Source organism: Tympanuchus pallidicinctus, unplaced genomic scaffold (assembly GCF_026119805.1).
Source record: "Tympanuchus pallidicinctus isolate F22 unplaced genomic scaffold, pur_lepc_1.0 scaffold12, whole genome shotgun sequence".
NCBI lineage: Eukaryota > Metazoa > Chordata > Aves > Galliformes > Phasianidae > Tympanuchus > Tympanuchus pallidicinctus.
In genome coordinates, this window is record NW_026294637.1 from 14663160 (window position 1) to 14683932 (window position 20773).

The 20773-nt window shown below is 36.8% G+C and overlaps 1 protein-coding gene across 1 annotated transcript in view; it reads right to left on the minus strand.

Moving 5' to 3' along the window:
• The window catches only part of TRPM1 (transient receptor potential cation channel subfamily M member 1), a 93936-nt gene that overhangs the window by 15399 nt on the left and 57764 nt on the right, over nucleotides 1-20773 (minus strand). Inside the window, exons 12-22 of the mRNA XM_052671832.1 lie at nucleotides 19032-19206; nucleotides 16830-16953; nucleotides 12259-12331; nucleotides 11316-11416; nucleotides 9134-9307; nucleotides 7985-8119; nucleotides 7477-7527; nucleotides 5888-6028; nucleotides 4711-4740; nucleotides 1896-2185; nucleotides 1114-1342 (exon numbers count right to left, since the gene is read on the minus strand). Of these exons, the coding sequence (XP_052527792.1) occupies nucleotides 1114-1342; nucleotides 1896-2185; nucleotides 4711-4740; nucleotides 5888-6028; nucleotides 7477-7527; nucleotides 7985-8119; nucleotides 9134-9307; nucleotides 11316-11416; nucleotides 12259-12331; nucleotides 16830-16953; nucleotides 19032-19206 (1523 nt within the window). The remainder of the gene's footprint in view (nucleotides 1-1113; nucleotides 1343-1895; nucleotides 2186-4710; nucleotides 4741-5887; nucleotides 6029-7476; nucleotides 7528-7984; nucleotides 8120-9133; nucleotides 9308-11315; nucleotides 11417-12258; nucleotides 12332-16829; nucleotides 16954-19031; nucleotides 19207-20773) is intronic.

The following is a 20773-nucleotide window of genomic DNA, read 5'->3' on the forward strand; positions in this document are numbered from 1 at the left end:
GTAGTTAAGAAGCATAATCAATAACCTGTCAATTGAAAGACTCCATTTTCATGAATCCACTGCACATAAGAAATTGTGCTCCAGAATTAGAGTTGACCAGAGAAATGAAACAGTAGCAGTTGACAAAACGTTTCATGTTTCTTACTGGACTTCACAGTTACTTTAGTCAACTGCTGTAATCATAATTTTTAAAGGTAAAAAAACTTGTGAAAGTATAAGGAGCTGTGCAGATAGCACCCAGAGAGTTCTACTTTATGAGAACAGAGATATAAAAACACAGGCATAATTACAGAAAAAGAGTTAAAGAACAGAGGAATGCAGGTAACAAAACTAGAACATCAGCAGATGATAGCACTGTCATGGTAGGTCTTTACCAGGATGACAGCAGCTACCTTATAGAACAAAGAAGAGTATATTCACATACAAAGTCTCACACATAACAAACACTGCTCTGCTTCCATAACAATGGCTCACTCATATTTGTATTTTGTGACAGACTTCTCATATTACTCTTTTCTAAATTTTTTCTGCAGATCCACTGATCAGGAAATACAAAAATCAGTACAAGGTGCAAAGTAATTGAATCACAGAAGAGAATAAAAATCACACGATTTCACACATCGTGATTTCACACATTTCATTCTTATCAAAACTGAATCTTAATTTTGGTCTTCTGGAGCAATATTAAGCAACACTCAGAAGAATCTGTCCAAGTACAGATTCTTTTCTCTCTAACCCCACTGTGCATATCCATAGAGACGATACTTTTGCTTCTACTAATTAATTTTTAATTAGTTTCATGTTTTTAATGAACAGATTTTATCATTCATTGAAAGCTACAACTTTGCTTTCAGATCCAATCATATTAAGCTTTTCATAGATCTTTTTCATAGGTCATTTTCCTTTGTCCTGGTATGTTGTTCCTTAGACTTCCTGAGCTTGGGAAAAAAAAAAAAAAAAAAAAAAAAAAAAAAAAAAAAGGAGATTCAAAACAGAAAAGATTCTTAAAGCACCTTTAATTAATAAGCCATTTTTTCTATGCATACACTATATATAATATAGCGTTAAGTGCAACAAAGTGTGTCTTTGAAAGTAAATGCAGAACAGAAATACCTTAAGGCCTGGGTTTTTTCGCATACGTAGTCGCCCCATCCACATATCTGTTAAGAGCATCTGGCTGCACGTGTGAGCAATGAAGTCCCTGTGTTTAGCTGCCACAGCCAGCTTCAGGCAGGTAGAATTACTCCAGTTTTTTAGTTCGTAGGTCAGTAGTTTCATGGCAATCTGCTCATCGTGTTTGTAGGACTGATCCAAGAGTTCAACAGCTAGCTGGCCAAAATCTCTGTAACATGCAAGATAAGTCGGTGAAGTTTGATTTGGAAATCTGTGTTTGCTTACAGTTGGGATTTTCATTCCGTTCATATGGGGTTATGTTTTTCTGTACACAAGGACAAGAGCAATAGAATCTCAGGCTTGATTTGGGATAGTTTACAAAAGTTCCAAACAAATTTGGAACTAGAGAGAATTAGCTTAGACCAAACAACATCTTAAGACCAGTTTACCTAGATCATCAGATGGCCCTTAATTCATATGAGCACACCCTCAAAATAACATCGTGAAGTAAAACTAGCTAGTTTTATAGAGAGAAAAGGTGAAGAAAGAATATGCACTGCCAGAAAAACACAACACAAATCTTCTTGCTAGCATTACCTTTAGACACTGAGCCAAAAGTTTGGTTTGTTTACTGTTGATAAACATGCTCCAGACTGCATTCTTTGAACCTGCAGTCTGGAAATTAACTGTAATCTACTAAAAATCAAGCTTCTCAGCAGGTCAGACCATTTCCTGTGTCAGGTAGACATGTACTCTGTACTCTGTACTCTGTAACTACTAACTTTGAGTTGTTGTCCAGATCCTGAGAGATGTCATCCACCAGTTCACTTTCAGAAGACTCATGCGCCATAGATTTGTACAGCTTACAAGCAACAAGTGCTTTGGCCATAGTTTCCTCCCCTCGTTGCCAAAGGAAGAGTGCCATCTTTTGCCTTTTCATCAGCACGGCCCATAACATCAGTTCATGAAATGGATACTGAAAGCGGCTCACTTCTGGGTCGTCCACATCAATATCAATCTCTTCCTCTTTTTTCTTCTTCTTCTTCTTTCCTTTCATAGGAGGCTCATCATCCTGGGAAGAAAACAAGAAAAATTCTTAATACCAATCTTTATCATCTGATTTGATGACACCATGGACTAAATGCATATCGAGAGGTTATGACATTAATAGTTGCGCCTTTTTTGTTGCTTGCTTTTATGCCAGTGGAAATAAAAATATGACAAACATGTGACCAAGCATACTTAACACAGGTTAATGTTTTATTCAGAGAACCATTTTTTACAGACTTAATTAGAAGTTACTTCTCCTAGATACGTACAGTAGAACTTTATTGTTCTGAAGCCTTCACTTCACACTGCATTGCAAGCGGATCTCTACTGCATGTGTAATTGCATCAGTGGAGTGATAAGGAATTAGTATTTAATGAATTCTTCTGCAGTGCAAATGGAGCTTTACCAAACCTGAATTCACTATAAAGGTTCTACTCTTAAGTTTTTATTTGATATATCTGTATCCATTCTTGAAGAATAGTTCTGCATATCTTACAGGTATCAAAGCAGTATTCAGACTGACACGCAGGTAGAGAGAGTGGTTAACATGCAAAGGGAAAAAGGCAGGCAGACAGCATTCTTAAGAACAACAAGATACTTAAGGGAGTGTTCACCTTTGAATAAGCAATCTCCTCTTATGTATGCTGTGCAAACAGAAGGTAAAGTATCCTGTTTCTTAAAGGGATAGAGAGGATGGGCCATTACTACAGGAACCAACATGGGAGTAACTGAAGGGAAGTACTGACAATGAAGCAGGATCCTGAAGGGAGAAAAACCATGATTGGGTAAGTAAGGGTTTAAATTATGTAGGAAGAACATTGCATTTATAGGTGTAGAGAGAGAGCTGATCACCATTGTAGGCCTTGATTCTGATCTCAGAAGAGGACTGCAATTAAATCCCATCCTACAGAACTAGATGATCTTAAAGATCCCTTCCAACCCAAACCATTCTTCAATTCTACAATTCTATGGATCAGTTTTTGTTCATATAAGTAATCTCAGCCTAATAGTCTCAGCACTGTTTTATTACAACGAACAAACTTAAACCCAAATTTAGGCTTCAGCCTTACTCCTCTGGTTTCCGAACAAAACTCTTCAGCTCAACATTTAAATAAGCGTTTCTCTTTCAGCATTTCTAAGAACTGCAAATGTTGACCTCTATTTCTTACAAAAAATTTAGGGGGTCCTAAACTGCATGCAAGTGAATAAAGTGAAGAAGAACAGAACATAAAATCTCAAATGAAGGGCCAAAAATGAGGTCCTCCCCACACTAGGAATATCAAGTCAAAAGGAAACCCTGGGTGGGAAGGACAAAGTACTAATGAGTCTAAACTTCCTGTTTTAAAGCTTTTAACTCTGGAACCAAAAAACAAAAAAATGGAGATGCATCAAATTACTGACCTCTTCAACAACAGAAAAATTGATTTTTCATTTCAACTTTTCTTCCTCTTGGAAGAAGGGAGTAAGCTACACCCACTATCAAATGGAGAGAGTGCTTCAATTTGTGCCATATACAGTATTGCCCACTGGAAGAAACAGGAAAAATCAAAATGTGCCTTTAGGGAAGCACTAAGTAGCCTACTTGTGATCAATACTAATCAAACAGGTCTGCACTACAGAGGTGCTGAGCTTTTGACTTTCATCTGTCAGACAATAGGAAGTTGATCACAGAGATTAAATACAGCTTGGACTTTGTAGAGAAGAAAGCTGCTTATCTGCTTGGGGAAATAGAGGCTTTTGTGTGCAGGTAGAGTACATGTTGAAGGTAACACAAGCAGTATGTACATATATTGAGTTCAAACGCTATGAAAGCATTAATATATGCTTTATGTGCTGTATACTTCATAGAGAAAAGTCCCTGGACTCTGTATGCAAGTACCCTCCCACTGTATATTAATACATTTTTCAGAAAAAATAGAAGCATCTGCCTCGGTGATGAGCTTTGAGGCATCATCTCAGAGTTGATCTTGATCAATTCAAAATTTCTGCAGGCACACAGGTAATTGAGGCAGGGTTTTGGTTCAGTTCCATCTCATATTTGCAAAGCACAGTGCCATCACTGCTAGCAAAGACCTTTTTTTAGTGGAAAAGAGCATTTAACATGCTACAACACAACACACAACTTTTTTTTTTTTTACTCCACTTAAATGTTGTCTCTATGATAAAACCTCATTTGTGTATTAATTATTACTTCGTGGTTAAAGGAGATTTGCCTACAGATAGTACTGCTGGGAAATACTCTTCCTTCAATTTCACCAATGTTCATGTTTGAATTGTTTAATCTACAGTACATTCCAGCAAATAACGTGTTATTATATAATAGTGCTGAAAACTGCCTACAGATTACTAAGCAAAGCTTTAAGCAGCTCTGAGGACCATACCAACAAAAAAAAGTCAGAAATACTTCATAGGCTGCTTGCAAAACAGCTCCTCTCTAGCTGCAATTTACTTTAAGCCACAGCAACACTGAAGAAGCTAAGAGCAAGAGCACAATTGTACCAAGAAACACACTGATAAAACCAGTATTTTACAATAAAACCAACTTACCTCCATCCCTAGTAGTTTAAGAGCTTTTGGCTAAATATTAAAATAGAAAAGAAAATTAGTTAGGAGGGAAAATTCAAAGACTAAAAAATGCAAAGGAAAAACACATTTTGATTAAACTTACTATTCTAAATAACTGTATCAATAATGGTACAATTAACTAATCTTCTCCTTAATTGTATTTGCTGGAAGACAATGGGTTAGAAATTTTTTTCCATCCTGCACTCAGTTGAAATCTTTTGATTAAGTTGGAAGAGTTAAATGAGAACAGAAGTCATTAAATTTTCACAAAAAGTAAAAAATAAAATAAAAATGATGCTTCTGAACAGGGTAAATGTACTCATGGGAAACATGAAAAAAAAAAAGAAAAATACAACACATCTTCAAATCTTTTCCATAAAAATATTTCCTCTGTTCTATAATGGAATCTCTGATTTACATTTTCCGTAAAAGGCTTAATTGTATGGTCAATTAGGTAGTACTATATATATACATATATATATATACACACATACAGTATTCTGACTACAGAATAGATTACTTTGGGGTTTGAGTAGCCTTCTGATCATTTCAAGCAGTTGCTTTTTGTAAGCAAGCTTCACTTGATCTCCAAAAACCCCCAATTCAAACAAAAAAAAAAATTAAGTAAGTTAATGAAGAGAATTATTCTAATTGCATAGAATAAAATGTTTAACAAGGGTCCATGCTTGGTATTCTCATAATTGGTCTATGACTCTGAAATGTTTACTGAGATTGCAGTGGTTTCTGTAGAATAAGGTTTATGTTCATAGCAGTTCCTTATAGGGACTTACTTAATTATTTGGAAAACAAACCTGATGCAACCAATAGAATTTACAGTTCAAGTTATAACATCAAGCTACAACTTAAAGAAGGAAGAAGTAAATACACAGGCAAGGCGGTTAGAAATAGTTGGGTAGTAAACTACTTAAATAGAAGGCAGTTCACCTCCAGATCAAAGTATTTACCATCTGCTGGCTGCTTCTATTAACTAAAGTGTTTTATGGGATCCTTACATAACTGTACTACTAGAAGTTCAACATCAGTCTTACAGCATTTCTTTAGCATTGGACATGTAGTATTTCACAATCATGAAGGAACAGAGCACTGGTTGTTTTTACCATCAGCATGATGGCCACATCCAGAATTAACTCATTCTTACCCTCTTTGGTCCAAATAAATTATTATAAAGAGTCCGAAAACTTTTTCTAGTATAGTTGCAGCGATAAGCTCCACCCATGAGATATTCAAGTACAAGACCAATATCTATTAGGCTGATATGATAATCTGGTGGAAGATTGCCCTACCAAGAGCAAGGAAACAAACAAAAGAACAAAATAAGAATTTAGAGCAAGAAAAAATAACATACATGAAATTTATATTGGTGCAGCAGTAATATTTATAGATACTTGTCTCAGTCTCTGATTATTTATACAAAATTAATGAGAACCAATTCAAATGATAGATGTTTGGGGAACAGATTGAATTTTTGGAAGTATTTATAATTGAGGACAATTTTTCATTTGTAATTTACTTGTACATTGTATCAGTATCAATACATGTCCCAGTTGTTTGCAAGAGCTAAGAGATTGGTGAAGTCAATCTTTATGTCACTCTTTATACTGACCATTATTAATCCAACATAAAAGTATGATTTGCTTAATTTCATAATGAAGATCAGACACACTCTACAATTTATAAAAATTTGCATTTTGCCACAATATTACCTACAGAGTTAAGAATACAATTCAGATAATGATTTAGATTTATACGTAGCCCAGAATTAAAGAGAAAAGCCTGTAACTTCCACAATCACGTATAAGAGCTAGATAGTTGCATTAACTCTTCTAGAAGCATAAGCTGAAAACTGCTTTGTTGTTTGATCTATATCCTACAACAGGAACTCATTCTACAACACCACTGAGCAGTAGCTACAATGAAAGAACCATATCCTAAGCAAACACATCACCTCCATGTTAACCCAACTGAATCCCCGAGACTGCCGCTGAATGAGTGAGCCATGAAAATGCAGTGAAGAGACAGACAGAAAGCAGAATGCAGAAAAGCATTAGTGACAATCAAAAAGACAAACACCAAATGAGGTAAGTTTAACTGTGTAGTGTGTCAATACGAATTATGCATCAACTCAGTACTGCATTGATTCCCACATTTAAATCTCCATGGATAAATGGGAGTTTCCTTTCAAAAAAAAAAAAAAAAAAAAGGAAGACTATTCCTTGCAGTTAAATTTTATGAAATAAAAGCTCCAAAACCTCAATGAGAGTAAATATATAATCCTGTCATAGATAATGAACTAATGAGCATGTAGTGGAAACAAACAACATATTTAGGTTTTGTAGCACTGAGACAAGACAGTTTTTCCCAAGTAAAAGTAGGATTGCTCGGGAGCAAACTAAAAAACATGCAATGCAACATACAAAAGGGAAGAAATTCTTTGCTGGGGAGTGCAGCTTCTACTAAACCTAGCAGGTCTTTCAGTTCTCCTTTGTAGTACTCAATTTGGAGTCTACTGTGAAGAAGAAATAATATCTAAATCTTAAATAATACAACACACTACTAGCAGCTTTTCAACTACAAAAATTAGACTGATATCATTATTTACCTCAAGTGAAAAGTCATTTGACTTTCCTGTTTTTAATAACTATCATCTAATTTCACTCATGCTGTGCTTGCTTTTATTGTTGACTCATATTATTAGTGCAATAATGCAAATGCAGCTTTTAAGCTTACCTTTTTCACATCTCTGACTAGCAAATGCAGTGTATTTGGAGGACCCAATCTCTGAAACAAAAATTATTTACTGTCCATTAGAACTTCAATAATTCATATTTTACACAAACAAAAATGACACTGCAAGAATTTAAGGCATCTACGTGCCATTACGTTCTACAGGGTTGAAAATAAGGAACTAGGCTACAGTGACATGCATAGTGTTAATCAAGAGTTGCATAGTCCTTTTCTTACAGCCCTTTATGTGGTAGTTCAGGAGCCTTGATTCAAGTCACAGCTGCTGCAAGCCTAGTCATCAGGAATGTGCATATGTAGGGAAACATCAGGACACTCGTATGATAGCAGTGGCTCCCTCTAATGCTATTCACCTTCTATTTACCTTTAAGGCTCAAAGCTTTTTAGAAACCAAATCATTTCAGAAGCATATATCAGAAGGAAGAGAAGAAAAAGGTCATTCCTATACAGTAGAAAAGATATCACAGGGCATTTTTTACTTCTACTCACTCACAGTATTATAAAGTTCTTCCAGTCGAGGAATAGTGAGGAAATGTTGCATGTTAACTCCATTCTCAATGAGTAGTTTAACAAAGTCCACTCGATCCAGAACCAGTGCATCCAGCATAGCCTGCTCCAGCGAATTCACCTGAAACACAGAACAGAGAACGTGAGATCACACAAGCACAGAAGATGTGTCTGACCAACAACTATTACTATTTTCATTACTTTAGAGATGCCCAGTTTCCAAATATGCTGATGATGACTAATCATTCATTAAGGATCACTTTCCCCTCTTTCACCAACTCACCTAATGGTTTTCAAAAATGTTGGTCACAAAGTCTAATGGATCATCTCTTAATATTGTCTAAAGGGTTAGAATGCAGTGATAAAGGTGGAAAGGCCTTGAGCAGCAGCCCTTTTGATGCATGATCCCGATTTCAGACAACAAAACACCAATCTACTGCAAATGGAAGGTGAAACACATAGACAAGGTGAAACTTAAGTTTTCTTCACTTGATAAATATTTTTATAGAGGGAGGACGAAGATGTTCACTAGCGTGCTTATTTTGTGCTGATAAACATAGGCAAAAAGAGGCAGCAGATAGGCACTGACTTGCACTGTTGTGGTACAGCTGCATGTAGTGCATGTAGGATGAGAAACATTCCTGGCTCAAAGACTGAACAGCAGCACTCCTGCAGAATTCTAATGTCAGTCCTCTGGAAACGTGCAAATGAGCATTCTGTAGAGTGAAAATGCAGGTTGCCCTCGCTCTTTGTTTTCAAGGATGGCTTAATCACTTTGGTTGAGTGATCTGAAAGCAGTTAACTCCTGCACAGAAAATGGATTTGTTGAATGGAATATAAAAGTGAGACTGGAAACTACTAAAACCCTACAAGGAATTAAAAGTGAGACTATCTAAAATCTCCTTTCATATGGATACAGGTATAGATATCTCTCCTATAGATGGTAGAATACCATTTGCACCATTTTGCAAGACACTTAAAAACTAGTACTGTCCAGATAATTCAGTCTCCCATACAGTTTCACAGAAGGGTAAAAGCCCACCTTTGCAAACTAATAGATAGGCATACAGAGAGAGGGGGAAAAAAAAAAGCAAACAAACTTTTCAACAGTTCATTACAAGTACATTCACCTCACCCAGTTCAAGAGTTCAAGCTTCCTTGGATCTGTTTCTTCTTCTGGCTCTTCTTTTACTTTTCCTCCTTTTTTCTTCCCCTTTCCTTTCGCTCTGGCTGCTTTAGTCTGAACTGCTGGAGATTTCTTTTCCTTCTCAGGGGCTGTGCCATCACTAGCTGTAAGGCTTCCTAAAGGCTTAATTTAATAATGCACAAGTATTAGAAATCTACTTAATTGTACTACCACTGTTTTATGAATACACTGCTATTGAACTTGTTTTTCAGTCACCACTTCACACATGCAATCTACTTAAAATTACCATTTCCTTAGGTATGTGAAACTTTTTGGTTTACTCATTTAAAAAAAACAAAAACAAAAACTCCAAGCTGTTATCTCTAATAGAATCAATAACACTGAAAGTCAAGTAGTGAAGTAGGCAGCCTGTGGTGGGATTCAACATAGAGGCTTTCTCTCCCAAAATTCAGTGCAAGAGGTCTGGGAAAAGACACTGCTTGATTATGTGACTCTTCAGCTTCTTTCCTCTCAGGAAAAGTTACAGCTGTCAAAAAAAACCCAAAAACAATAGCAACAAGCAGGACAAAGTGTTTAACAAGGATCTTGCATAATGCCAAATTGCATCTATACTGCAGAAGCAGAAAGAAGAAGAAAAGAGGGCTCCTGACTAGTTAATTTAGGCTCTGCAGACAATATTTGTGTTTATAGCTCTTCAGGCATATCTAGACTCTTCTGACTCCTTCCCCTTCTAAGCTATCTACCCAAAACAGGAAAGCACACGTGCAAGTATCTTGACATTACTTGTCTGTGCTATGGAGGCTTAAATTACACCAGCTAACACTTAGGTTATATAACCCCCATGTGCAGCGTACAACCATCTGTGCGCTGCCCAGAAAACTAGAGAACAAAGCCTGCTATATTTTTTGTTTGTTTTTAATGTTTAACAAGGCTTGTTTTCTCTTTTTTTTTCTCCACTTTAAAAAATCTTCTCTTTCTGGCCATCATGAAACATTTGTAAGCCTGGACAAAACTGCATCTGTCAATTCACAGAACATAAGGGCTGAATCCTCCTGACCAAAAAACATTCTTCATGGATTAGAAATTACAGTGTACCACAATTAGCTGACAGCAGATCCACAGATTGTTGCAGAGAATGATTATGAAATAGGAGAGACAATAGATGGATTCAGTTGCCAGGTGGTACATCTGAATTTAAGAGCAATGCTAGGGAGACTGGGACATTCATTTGAACAAAATCTTTTATACAAATAATATTTTATAATATTTAGGATCATGTAATTCTTTCCTTGTGAGCATTCCAATGACCTTTGAAAACATTACTATAAGTAAAGGAATAAAGCAATATCTGCAGCACCATTCATTAGAATTTTAATTACACAGGCTTCTAAATGAAATAAATCTTAGCATTACATAAAGCACATACGTGAATAGTGTTCATTTTATGGTGTAGTTTCAGGAAAGACGTCTAACTTTAAAAAAATAAGAATCCTTGGAGTCAACTTTATCTAGTTCAGGCTGATTTCTTCATAACACCATGGTAATTCAACACCAGATAGTTCGAACAGTAAAGCAAAAATCATCAATACAGAGAAATAGAAGTGGCTTAAATAGAGTATTTTAGTTATACTGATAAACAAAGGCACCACAGTGATTCACCATTGATTTGAAATAGTGTAGCACCACATTCTAAAATTTTGAGAAGGAAAATTTCACTGCAGAAACTAAAGCTTTACTAAAGAACTGTTTCTAAGTTCACTTAGCACAGCACTACCAGAGGAGTTTTCAGCAGCAGTTTCCTTTGGTTGTCTACATTTTTGCTCCATTAATCCAAACTGACATTTTCAAAGCTATAAAGGAAGCAAGATATGCAATTACTTCAAAGCATCTCCATGAAATTCAGCCTTGAACAGGTAGTTGGAGACTTCAGCAACTACTAGCATGTGTCAAAGAGATAAAAAGCAAAGTTGCTTTCCTTTTTTCAGAATTGAGTTTTTGCAAGTGGCAGCCTAAGTAAATTTCAAAACAAACAGGTCGTTCTTAATTAATGAAATGCCCTCCATCAGCTCATCATAAACAATAATTCAATAATATTCCTCCTGCCAACAAAATCCAGGGAGTTAATATTTGACAACTTATTTTCCATTTTTAGCAAATAACATGGTCTTACTGGCCAGTGGTGTCCAAAGACAAATATTTGGCTGCGTGCAATGTCTACACGGTTCCAGGCTAAAGCCAAGCTGAGCTGGTCTGGAGCAGATGCATTGGTACCTAAACAGAAACACATGCCAATATTTGGTATTTCGTGCATGATGAAACATCACAGAACAACCTTCTGCAATTCCCTTTCCCAAGAATTAAAAGCCAGCAAGCTCATTATCACAAGAATAATTCTACTACAAAGCAGTGCATGCACCAAACCAATTTCCAGCATCTTCCATTTGACCTCATAATCCTAATTTCAAAAGGATTAAGCAGACTGTCTCTCTATTTCCCTTAGAGCTCCCAGATTGACTTTATATTCTGTAGCTAAAGATAGACATAAAACTGTTCTAAAAGGCTCCTTCGCACAGCTCCCTTGGCTGATGCTGTAGATATGAGCACAATAATTCCTCTCTTAATCTCTTACTTAGCATTAGGGACTCCAGCGTTCTCATACTGAGCCTGCTATCAACTATAAATATTCAGACAGAAAACAGATGTTGTTCCAGCAAACATAACACTCTCCAAATAAACTGAGAACTGATCCTAAGTTTCGCCCTAAGGCTTAAAGAATACAATCTGAGCCCTGGAAAAAGCCAGTCTTCTAATCTTCCTACTACTTCTTCTATCTTTATTAATATGTGCAAAGACTGCGATAAAATGTGCTGAAATATCAGGATAGCTGTTGGCAGCATTTCCATTCCAGGCTCTCAGGTGAGGAAAGTGACACAAAAACTTCAGTCTAGATTTTACACTTTGAGCTGATCTGAGTTGCAATCAAGTATTTTCAAGTTAGTACTTTGAATAAAAGAAAATAAACCAAAAATTTAAATATTTAGAGTGAACTTCAGGCAGTGTGTAGACTTGACCTTTTAGGAATCACAGTATACATCCTTCCTTGCAAAACCCACCTTTGAGGAGAGCAGTTAGGATAGACATCTCAATGTCCTGTTGCCCTTCAGACCCCATACGGAACACAGTAATCTAAAAGACAGCATTAAACCAAAACACAGAATTGCCATAGATGAAAGATGGACACTAAATTACAGATAGGAAAAAAATAAAAATAAAGATAAAAATAAAAATAAAGATAAAAGTAAAAATAAAAATAAAAATAGAGCAGAATGGTAAAGGTTTATTTTCTAAGGCTTAAAATTTTTCAAAACGTCCAGTTCCACTATTTTTTTCTTTTTGAAATTACAATTTCACAAAAACTCTGATTTATACTTTTTCAGAAGACTTATCCTAACTAACCCCTACACAGTTAAATATGATAAACTTGCTGAAATTCTTCACCAAATCCCAGAATTTTCACGAACAGAGACAAAACTGTCATGGCAAACTGATAATTTTCTCATATTTTGCAGTAATAAGAGAAATGCCAACTTGGAAAAAGGAAACACTAACTATCTGAAATAACTACGATAGCTTTAATGCTATTGGCCATAGCACTCAAATATTTCAAAGTGATGTGGTTTGCCACATAATGACCAGCAAAACAGATACAATTAATTTAAAAATCAGATACTTCTAGTCATAGTTGCTTAACTGAGCCCATTCCAATTCTCTGCCTTTAAGAACTGCAATTCCTGCAAAGCTTAGCCATTAAAGGAGCTACATATTAAACAATGAATAATATTCAAAAGTGTATTCTATATTAATGATATTCTTTCTGAATAGAGATTAAAAAAAACAACAATCTTTCACTTTCCAAAAACATCTCTGCATAGTAGATGTCAGCATTAAGTAGTGGGAATGGCAATTTTTTCAACATTTTGAATAGATTTTACTTCTATACAAAGATAAATGTTTGCCACAAGACATGAAAGAATTAAAGGAAAAGTTGTATTACAGAACAAGAAAGCAGACAAAATTATAATCAAATGCAGTTTGTAAGCCTGCTTAGGTTGGGCAGTCAGCATTTGAATTTTGCTGTGATAGTCATTTTTAAATCTGAAGCAGTTTGGCTAAGGCAGCAGTCAGTTCTTTTTTCTCTATTAGTTCTTCTAGAGAGGCTGACTTATAATCAACTTATTGTAGTTACAACCAACTTGACTTCTGATGAAAGCAAAGTACAGAATTCATCTTGGCACTATAGGCACATAAAAGCATCCATAGTACACTGATATTACTGGAATCGTAGAATCATATAATGGTTTGGGTTGGAAGAGATCTTAGATGCTATCTTGTTCCAGCCCCACTGCTATGGGTAAGGACACCTCCCACTAGACCAAGCTGCTCACAGCCTTGTCCAGTCTGGCCTTCAGTGCTTCCATGGAGGGGGCATCCACAGCCTCTCTGGGCAACCTGTTCCAGTGTCTCACCACTCTCACAGTAAAGAATTTATTCCTAATATCTAGTCTAAATCTGCCCTCTTCCAGTTTAAAACCATTTCCTAAAAAGTCCCTCCCCAGCCTTCCTGTAGGCTCCTTTCAGGTACTGGAAAGCTGCTATAAGGTTCCCCAGGAGCTTTCTCTAGAAAAGACTTCATATAATAATAAGCTGAGTATGCTACTTTATGCAGAAGTAAAATACAAACAGATGGGTATCTATCTGACTGCAACACAGAGTTGCAATATTAGAAAATACAGAGTTTGTTGAATTTTGTTCCAAGTAGCATTGGCAGATGGATGAGTCCCTAGAGAATTTAGTTCTGACAAAAGTATTTAAATATATGCAGCAAAATTGAAATCTGGCCTTTATGACCTCAAGAACTAAGTAGTATCAGAATATGACTGAAATAAAAAAAACAGAGATAAAACTCAAAATAGTCCTTCTCTTCTTGCAGGAATCCCCCAGATTTAATGAACAATGGTGAGAAGAACATCGGAGAGAATATGGGAAAGAAGAAAACACAATTAGGAGAACAGACTGCTATTATATTGTACAGGACATGAAAAAGCAAGTATTCCTTGGCAGCTGAGATGAGCATTATGTAGAAAAGCTGGAAGCATGAGCCAATACCAAGCATAATCTCAGGAGAAGAGCAGCTTTTTGGAGAATGTGGAGAATATGAAGCTAAGAGAAACACTGCAAGGAACTTAGTGAGTGCCTCACACAGATGTCCATGCTCCAATCCTATCTCAGTTATCTTAGGACTCCTTCCTGAAAGGGGTCAGAAATGGCTTTATAGATAAATCCTCAGAATCACTGGGCATATTCTTTCATGCATTTTTTGACTCAGCCAAAATCTCCTAGCGACACTAATTAGTACAGGCTTCATGCATGAAAAGGTAGGCTCCTAATGGTAAGTCTACAGATAATACATTGGCATCATACCTTAAGAAGTGATTTGACTTACTGTTTGAAAATTTTCAAAACAATTTTAGTGTTCATATTTCCAAAGCAGAAGAAATAAAAGATAGCAAACATCATTAAGCTTCTTCACAACTTAAATGTTCTTTATATTTCAAAATACTTGCTTGTTGCCTTTTTATTTATATGGGAATTAAAGAGTGTTGAGCAATAGATCTGCACATCTCAGAGAATCAGATTACATCCAGAGGAGATGATTACATAGATTTCTGGAGGATGCGTACACTTTTCTTCGCCGGGGCACCAGGCATGATTCTAATCTGATAGAAGTTATTTCCTAAATTTCAATCACTTAATTGCTCAAGAAAAATGTAAAAATAATGCCTGGTTGGAACCTTCATCACTGTGGAGCTGCCCATATGAAATGAGGACCAGCATAAAGCCTGATGTACCAATTTTGGGAAGTTTATTTGTATTATGATGAGAATCATAGCGCGAAGTTTAGCACCAGCTGATGCCTTATGCAGTATCGTCATGTTAAGTAACAAGCTGTTGTGGTTTAACCCAGCAGGTGGCTGAGCACCACAAAGTCAATTACTCACTCCTCCCCCTTCCCAGTGAGACGTAGGAGAATATCAGGAAAAAAAAAGTAGAACATGTGGTTGAGATAAAACTATTTACTAAGATAGAGACAAGGAAAAGGATGATAGTTAGGACTATCCATAGACATATGAATGTACATAACAGGTAATGGACAAGCAATTGCTTACCACCCCCTGACCAATGTCCAGTTGGCCCCCCTGAGCAGCAGAAGAGAAAAAGATCAACTGCCACCCCCTTCAAAAATCCTGTATGACTCCAGATGGTATGGAATGTCCCTTTGGACAATTTAATTCAGCTGTTCTAATTCTGTTCCCTCCCAGCTCCTTGGGCCTTTGCTGAGAATGGCCTTGGCTCTGTACCACACTGCTTAGCAGCAACTATAAACATCAGTGTGTTATCAGTGTTGTTTTCCTCCTAGAACCAAACACATAGCATCATACCAGACACTCCAAAAAAACTATTCCATCCTAGCTGAAATTAAGATACAAGCAAATACTGCACAGAAAATACTGTTTTTTCTTCCCTCCATATATCTTTGGTTAATATAGCAGGATTTACAGTTTTTCACTGAACAATTAAACAATTACTTCTATCAAACAGAACTATACTCCCCAGCTGTAAGGAATACTGTTTACTGTTTATTTAAAATTCTAAGGAGGAAGTTACAGATCAGTTTATTGTGTGCTGTATTAAGCTTGGGAAGAAATTAGATAATGATTTGCCTCTAAGCTGACCAGAGGCAGAAAATGTGCACTCTGCAGAAGGACAATGCACTTAGTATTGAGGGAATATGAAACATAATTTTCCTAAGAAATTAAAAAACTTTCTTTTCTCAGCTTCAGGGTTAAAATGTTCTCTTTACCAATGCCTGTGTTACAGCCATCACTTCCCTAGTGATAGAATTAGGCAACCCAAAGAATCATGGTCTGAGGAGAAAGATGTGCTAATTCTCTTGCTTCTATCTATAGAAATATGCAACTTAAGCAAAAAAATATAAAAATGTCAGCTATATCTGTTCCAGTTGTAATTTGAAAACCATATAAAAATGTATTAAACTGTTTGTGTGCTATTAAAAAGCAGTTGCTTAAGACAAAAGAATGAAATGGAATTCTATCAAAACTCACAGAAAAGATCATATTTACAGAAATTCACCAGGACAATTAGTCAGAAGAAACCACTCAAAAACTGCACAGGTACAGTGAACACAATTTCAAGACTTCTTTCTCAACAGACATGAATGCTGAAGATTTTTTTTTCCTGAGCACACTTTTTCTGCAGCTGAGTTATGGTAGACAGGCATTAATCATATTGAGTGGTACAGTGCATAGAACAGGCCTGTTTTAAATCAGGATCATGCACAACTGGGATCATCAAGAACTCGGTGTCTTGTAGAAAAAGACTCTTTATCTTCTTACACAGGAGAAGAATCTGAAGCTGGTTTTAGAGGCTTTCCAGAAGACAAAATCTCTGTTTCTAGGAGCCTAGGTTTATGAATGCATCATTATGTATACTTACAGGTCTTAAGAAAGAAAAAAAAAAGTTGAACTGTAACCCTGGGCTTCAAAGTACTTGCAAAAGTCTGTTCATAGCAATTATCTTCATGAAATACTTTTAGGACACTTACAAGTTCCTTTTTTTTCATGCATTCCATCAGAATGATAAACAGCTGATGAGCTTGACTCCTGCTGTAATTGAAGGTTTTCTGGATAGTTACTAGAAGCTGGTCCCTGAGAGATTCACTTATTATCCTAAATGATAAAGGAGACACAAAACAAGACGTTGTTGGAATTAATATATATGTAAGGAAAGTCTGCTGCTTGAGAAACATAATTTTTCATGCACCAGAACAGTGATTTTATTTGAAAATAAATAAAGACACACAACATTTTCGCATTCAATATGGAAAGGTTGTGAAGTTTACAAAGTAATAACAGTAATCAGGAGATTTGTACCCAGACTGGCTCTTGTGCATCTCAGCCCTTCAATAAAGATTTAAAAACTGGCAAGGACTTTCAACTATTCTTTTGCCCTGGAAAGGAATCTCCATACTACAAGATGGCTCTTATTTTTTCTGTGAATGTGTATATATACTCTTGTTAAGTTCAGCCTTCAGAATTTCAGTAGTACAACTTACTGGATATGCATCTTTGCCTCTAAATGTTGCAAGGTTCTTTGCATGTAATCAAAAACCCTAAAATATTTCACACTACCAGTATGTCACCTTGGTTATCTTTTACCTCTTCAACAGAATTTAGTTGCTGGACCATATGAAACCTCAAAATACACACTGGAGAAACACAAAAACCAAAGATGACCTAAGAAAAAATGAGATTGAAAACACTTCAGCGAAGATCAGAAACGTCTGATCTCTCAAAGCAGTCTGAAACAGAGGCCATCCATTTTGGCTGTTTTCCTAATAAAATACATGTATTTTCAGGTAGCAGCAAACATTACCAGCAGACAATCAAATCAGTGAGACAGCTGAGCTTGCCAAGTGCAGTAAAATCCAAAGTTCATTGTGAGAAAATTATTCTTTGTAATCTGACAGCAGGGATGCCAGAAATTTCTCACTACAGACCTGTGTTACCAGGTGAACACATTTATCTCATCAGCATTATTGGAAAGGAAAACTGGACAGTGTAACATGCGCACTGGGGAAGAGAGTCATGCAGCAAGCAGATATCAAACAGATTGATCCTTATAAGCTCCTTCAGTTTCTGTGCGCTGATAAAGAGGGATGGATGAGAAAGAAAGAAAAGAAAGTTTGATCTAATCTAAGGAGGCTTGTTCAATGCAAAGAAAGATGTCACATCATAAATTCTATTGGTAGCATTAAAGCTGTAGTATATGTAAACCCAAAAATCCAGCATCAGAGCTGCTTTCCCACTTCAAGCACATAACATCTGCACTGTTTGAGAATAACAGTTATTTAATTCAATTTAAGCTCCAACTTCAGCCATGGAAACAAACTATTTCTTCAGTGAAAAGAGGGTGTGATGTAGCCTAATGAAAACCATACACATTTTTCCTGATTCTGTATTAACAATCGGTATGGAGAAGACGTTGTTTGATTGGGAGGAGCAGCATTTGAAATAGAAAATGCACTACTCTGCTTCCATTTGGAGTATCTATCAGGAGAGATCGTATACTCTGCAGAGAAGATGAGCTTTATTCTATATGTTTTGTACCTTTGAACAAATTGCACTCTCTACCAACAGAAACAGAAGACAACCAACTGTAAAAATCACAAATTCCACAAAAAAGGGTTCATTTGGGCAGTGAAGCAGAATGCTTCAGACAAATATTTGGCTCTGGTCATGGCAGCACTGCTCTGAAGAAATATCAAAGACACAAGAAAAAGCAAAAGAAGAAAGCCTGACATTTATTCAACCTGGCACTCTTGGAGCACAAATGTCATTCATAGAGCGCATTAGATGCAGGCAGTACATATTCTGCAAATACATGAACTATTAAAACTCAGCTCTGACCTGAGAAAAGGAGTAATTCTGGGAACCACTTGTTCCTTACTTCTAAAGCATCCAACTCAGCATCAAGTATCATGCAACAAACTTTGATGGATCTTATATGACAGTGTGCTGCACTGAGACCAAGCTTATGTTAATAGGCTGTCAAATACATTTGAAGCAGTAACAATTACTACTCATTAACACTAAGGAAAAGATCAAACAGGCAACAAAATCTGACAGCAGAATACCTCTGTTAGGAACATTTTGTATCTGAGCTTTTTTTCCAGGAAAATGAGGCGTAATCCCTCATCGTCTCCCCTGAGCAAGACACAGCTTTAGTGAAAGTCTCATAGTCTTACCCTCCTTCTTCTGAATACTTGTGTGCAAATGACAGAATATCAGATGCTCGTCCACTACCATCACAAATCACTACAGGGAGAGGAGGTTCTTCTCGTAGGCACTCCAAAACAATGGAGATAACATTGGGACCACCTTCCACAATAAGCCCAACTACAGGAACACCCTGTCCCAGCCCTGAAAAAAAAATAGAAGAGCAGAAACAGAAAAGAAGTGTAATTGAAACTGAGCTTAAGAGGTTGATATGTTATGAAGGGATGCGATTTTCTGTGTTACAGCATCACTTAAAACCAGAACAGTTAGGAAAAATTATGATTATTTCACAGCCAGTGTCAAGGAAGGTGTCTGTATACTGTTTCAAAGTCTCAGATAGAAAACAGCAAGTCTCTTTTCAGTTATGATGTGGTTTAATCCACAGTAGGAAGCTGTGCTCCACATATCTGTTGGCTTGCTTCTCTGCCACAGTGGGATGGGGAAAGAATTGGGGAAAAAAAAGAAAACTCGGGAAAAAAAAAAAGAAGAGAATACAAAAACTGATACACAACACAGTTGAATTGCTCACCACCAGACAAATGGTGAACTGTTCGTAATCTCTTGCAGTAGACACCATGCACAGACAAACCAGCTGAACACGATCCTACTATCACTTCATTATCTCCACTGTTACTTGAATGGCTCCCTGCTGCTGTGTCTTTTATGCTTTAACTGTTCCTTGGTTATCTACAGGAAGTCTTCAGTAAGGTGACATATGCCTATGCTTTCTCCTAAGATAGAAGTATGAATTTGGTGTCTTTATCATGAGACTGAGATGGCTGGCCGATGGAAGAGACGACAGCTGAGCATCCCTTTGCTGTCCCTGCCTCACTGTGATCTCCAGGCATAGGATGACAAAGGGAAGCCCACAGGTCACACAATCTCAGTAGTCTCAGTCACAACGGGGAAATGAAGGACAAAACATTACCTGAAGGCTGACCAATCCCCCCCACTATAAGCATTTGAATTCAATTCTTAATCTGTAAAATGACCAGCGTTCCATAAGTGAGATGCACTTTCTTTTGTACAGTTGACTTCATGTTTTCAGTCCTCTCTGAAGAATGGGAACAGCATGGATAGTAACAGCAAAAGCTTCCTGACATCCTCCTGTCAGCATACCCCAGCTCTGATAAGGAGCAGTCACAGAGCATTGGCTGGCCTCTGTGTCCATGAAATCCTCAGTGACTACCATTGAAATTTCCAGAAGAGGCGCTAGTGCTCGAGTGCTTGAAGTGATTAAAAACAAACAGAACAACTCTCTGTACCTTTTTACTAGTAAATGTACTGCAAAGCTTTACAGAATTCAAATATCCTATATGTATTCCCAACTTTGCCCCTCGTGTGAAAAATCTCTTACTTAAATCAGAACAAATATCCCCAGCCCAAAGTGGTATCAAAGGAAATAACACAAAACATCTTGCCTCTGGGCCCTGACTTCCTTATCTTCCAAGCCAGTGCTCTCTTTAATAATGTTACAACACTCCCAGCACTTCTGCAGAAGACAAAGATGTTAAAAGCATAGCCATGTTAGCTGTCTCAAATGTCTGTCTGGGGGCAACAGTGTGTGATAGTGTCTCCATGCTCAAAGGCAAGAAGCATAGTTTTGGTGAGTTAACTTTCTGCAGCTAACTGGAGGTTAAAAAGAGTGTGTAAAGACTTTCCAGAACACTTAGATATCTTTTGGCAGATCTCTACATGTATCTTTAGTCTT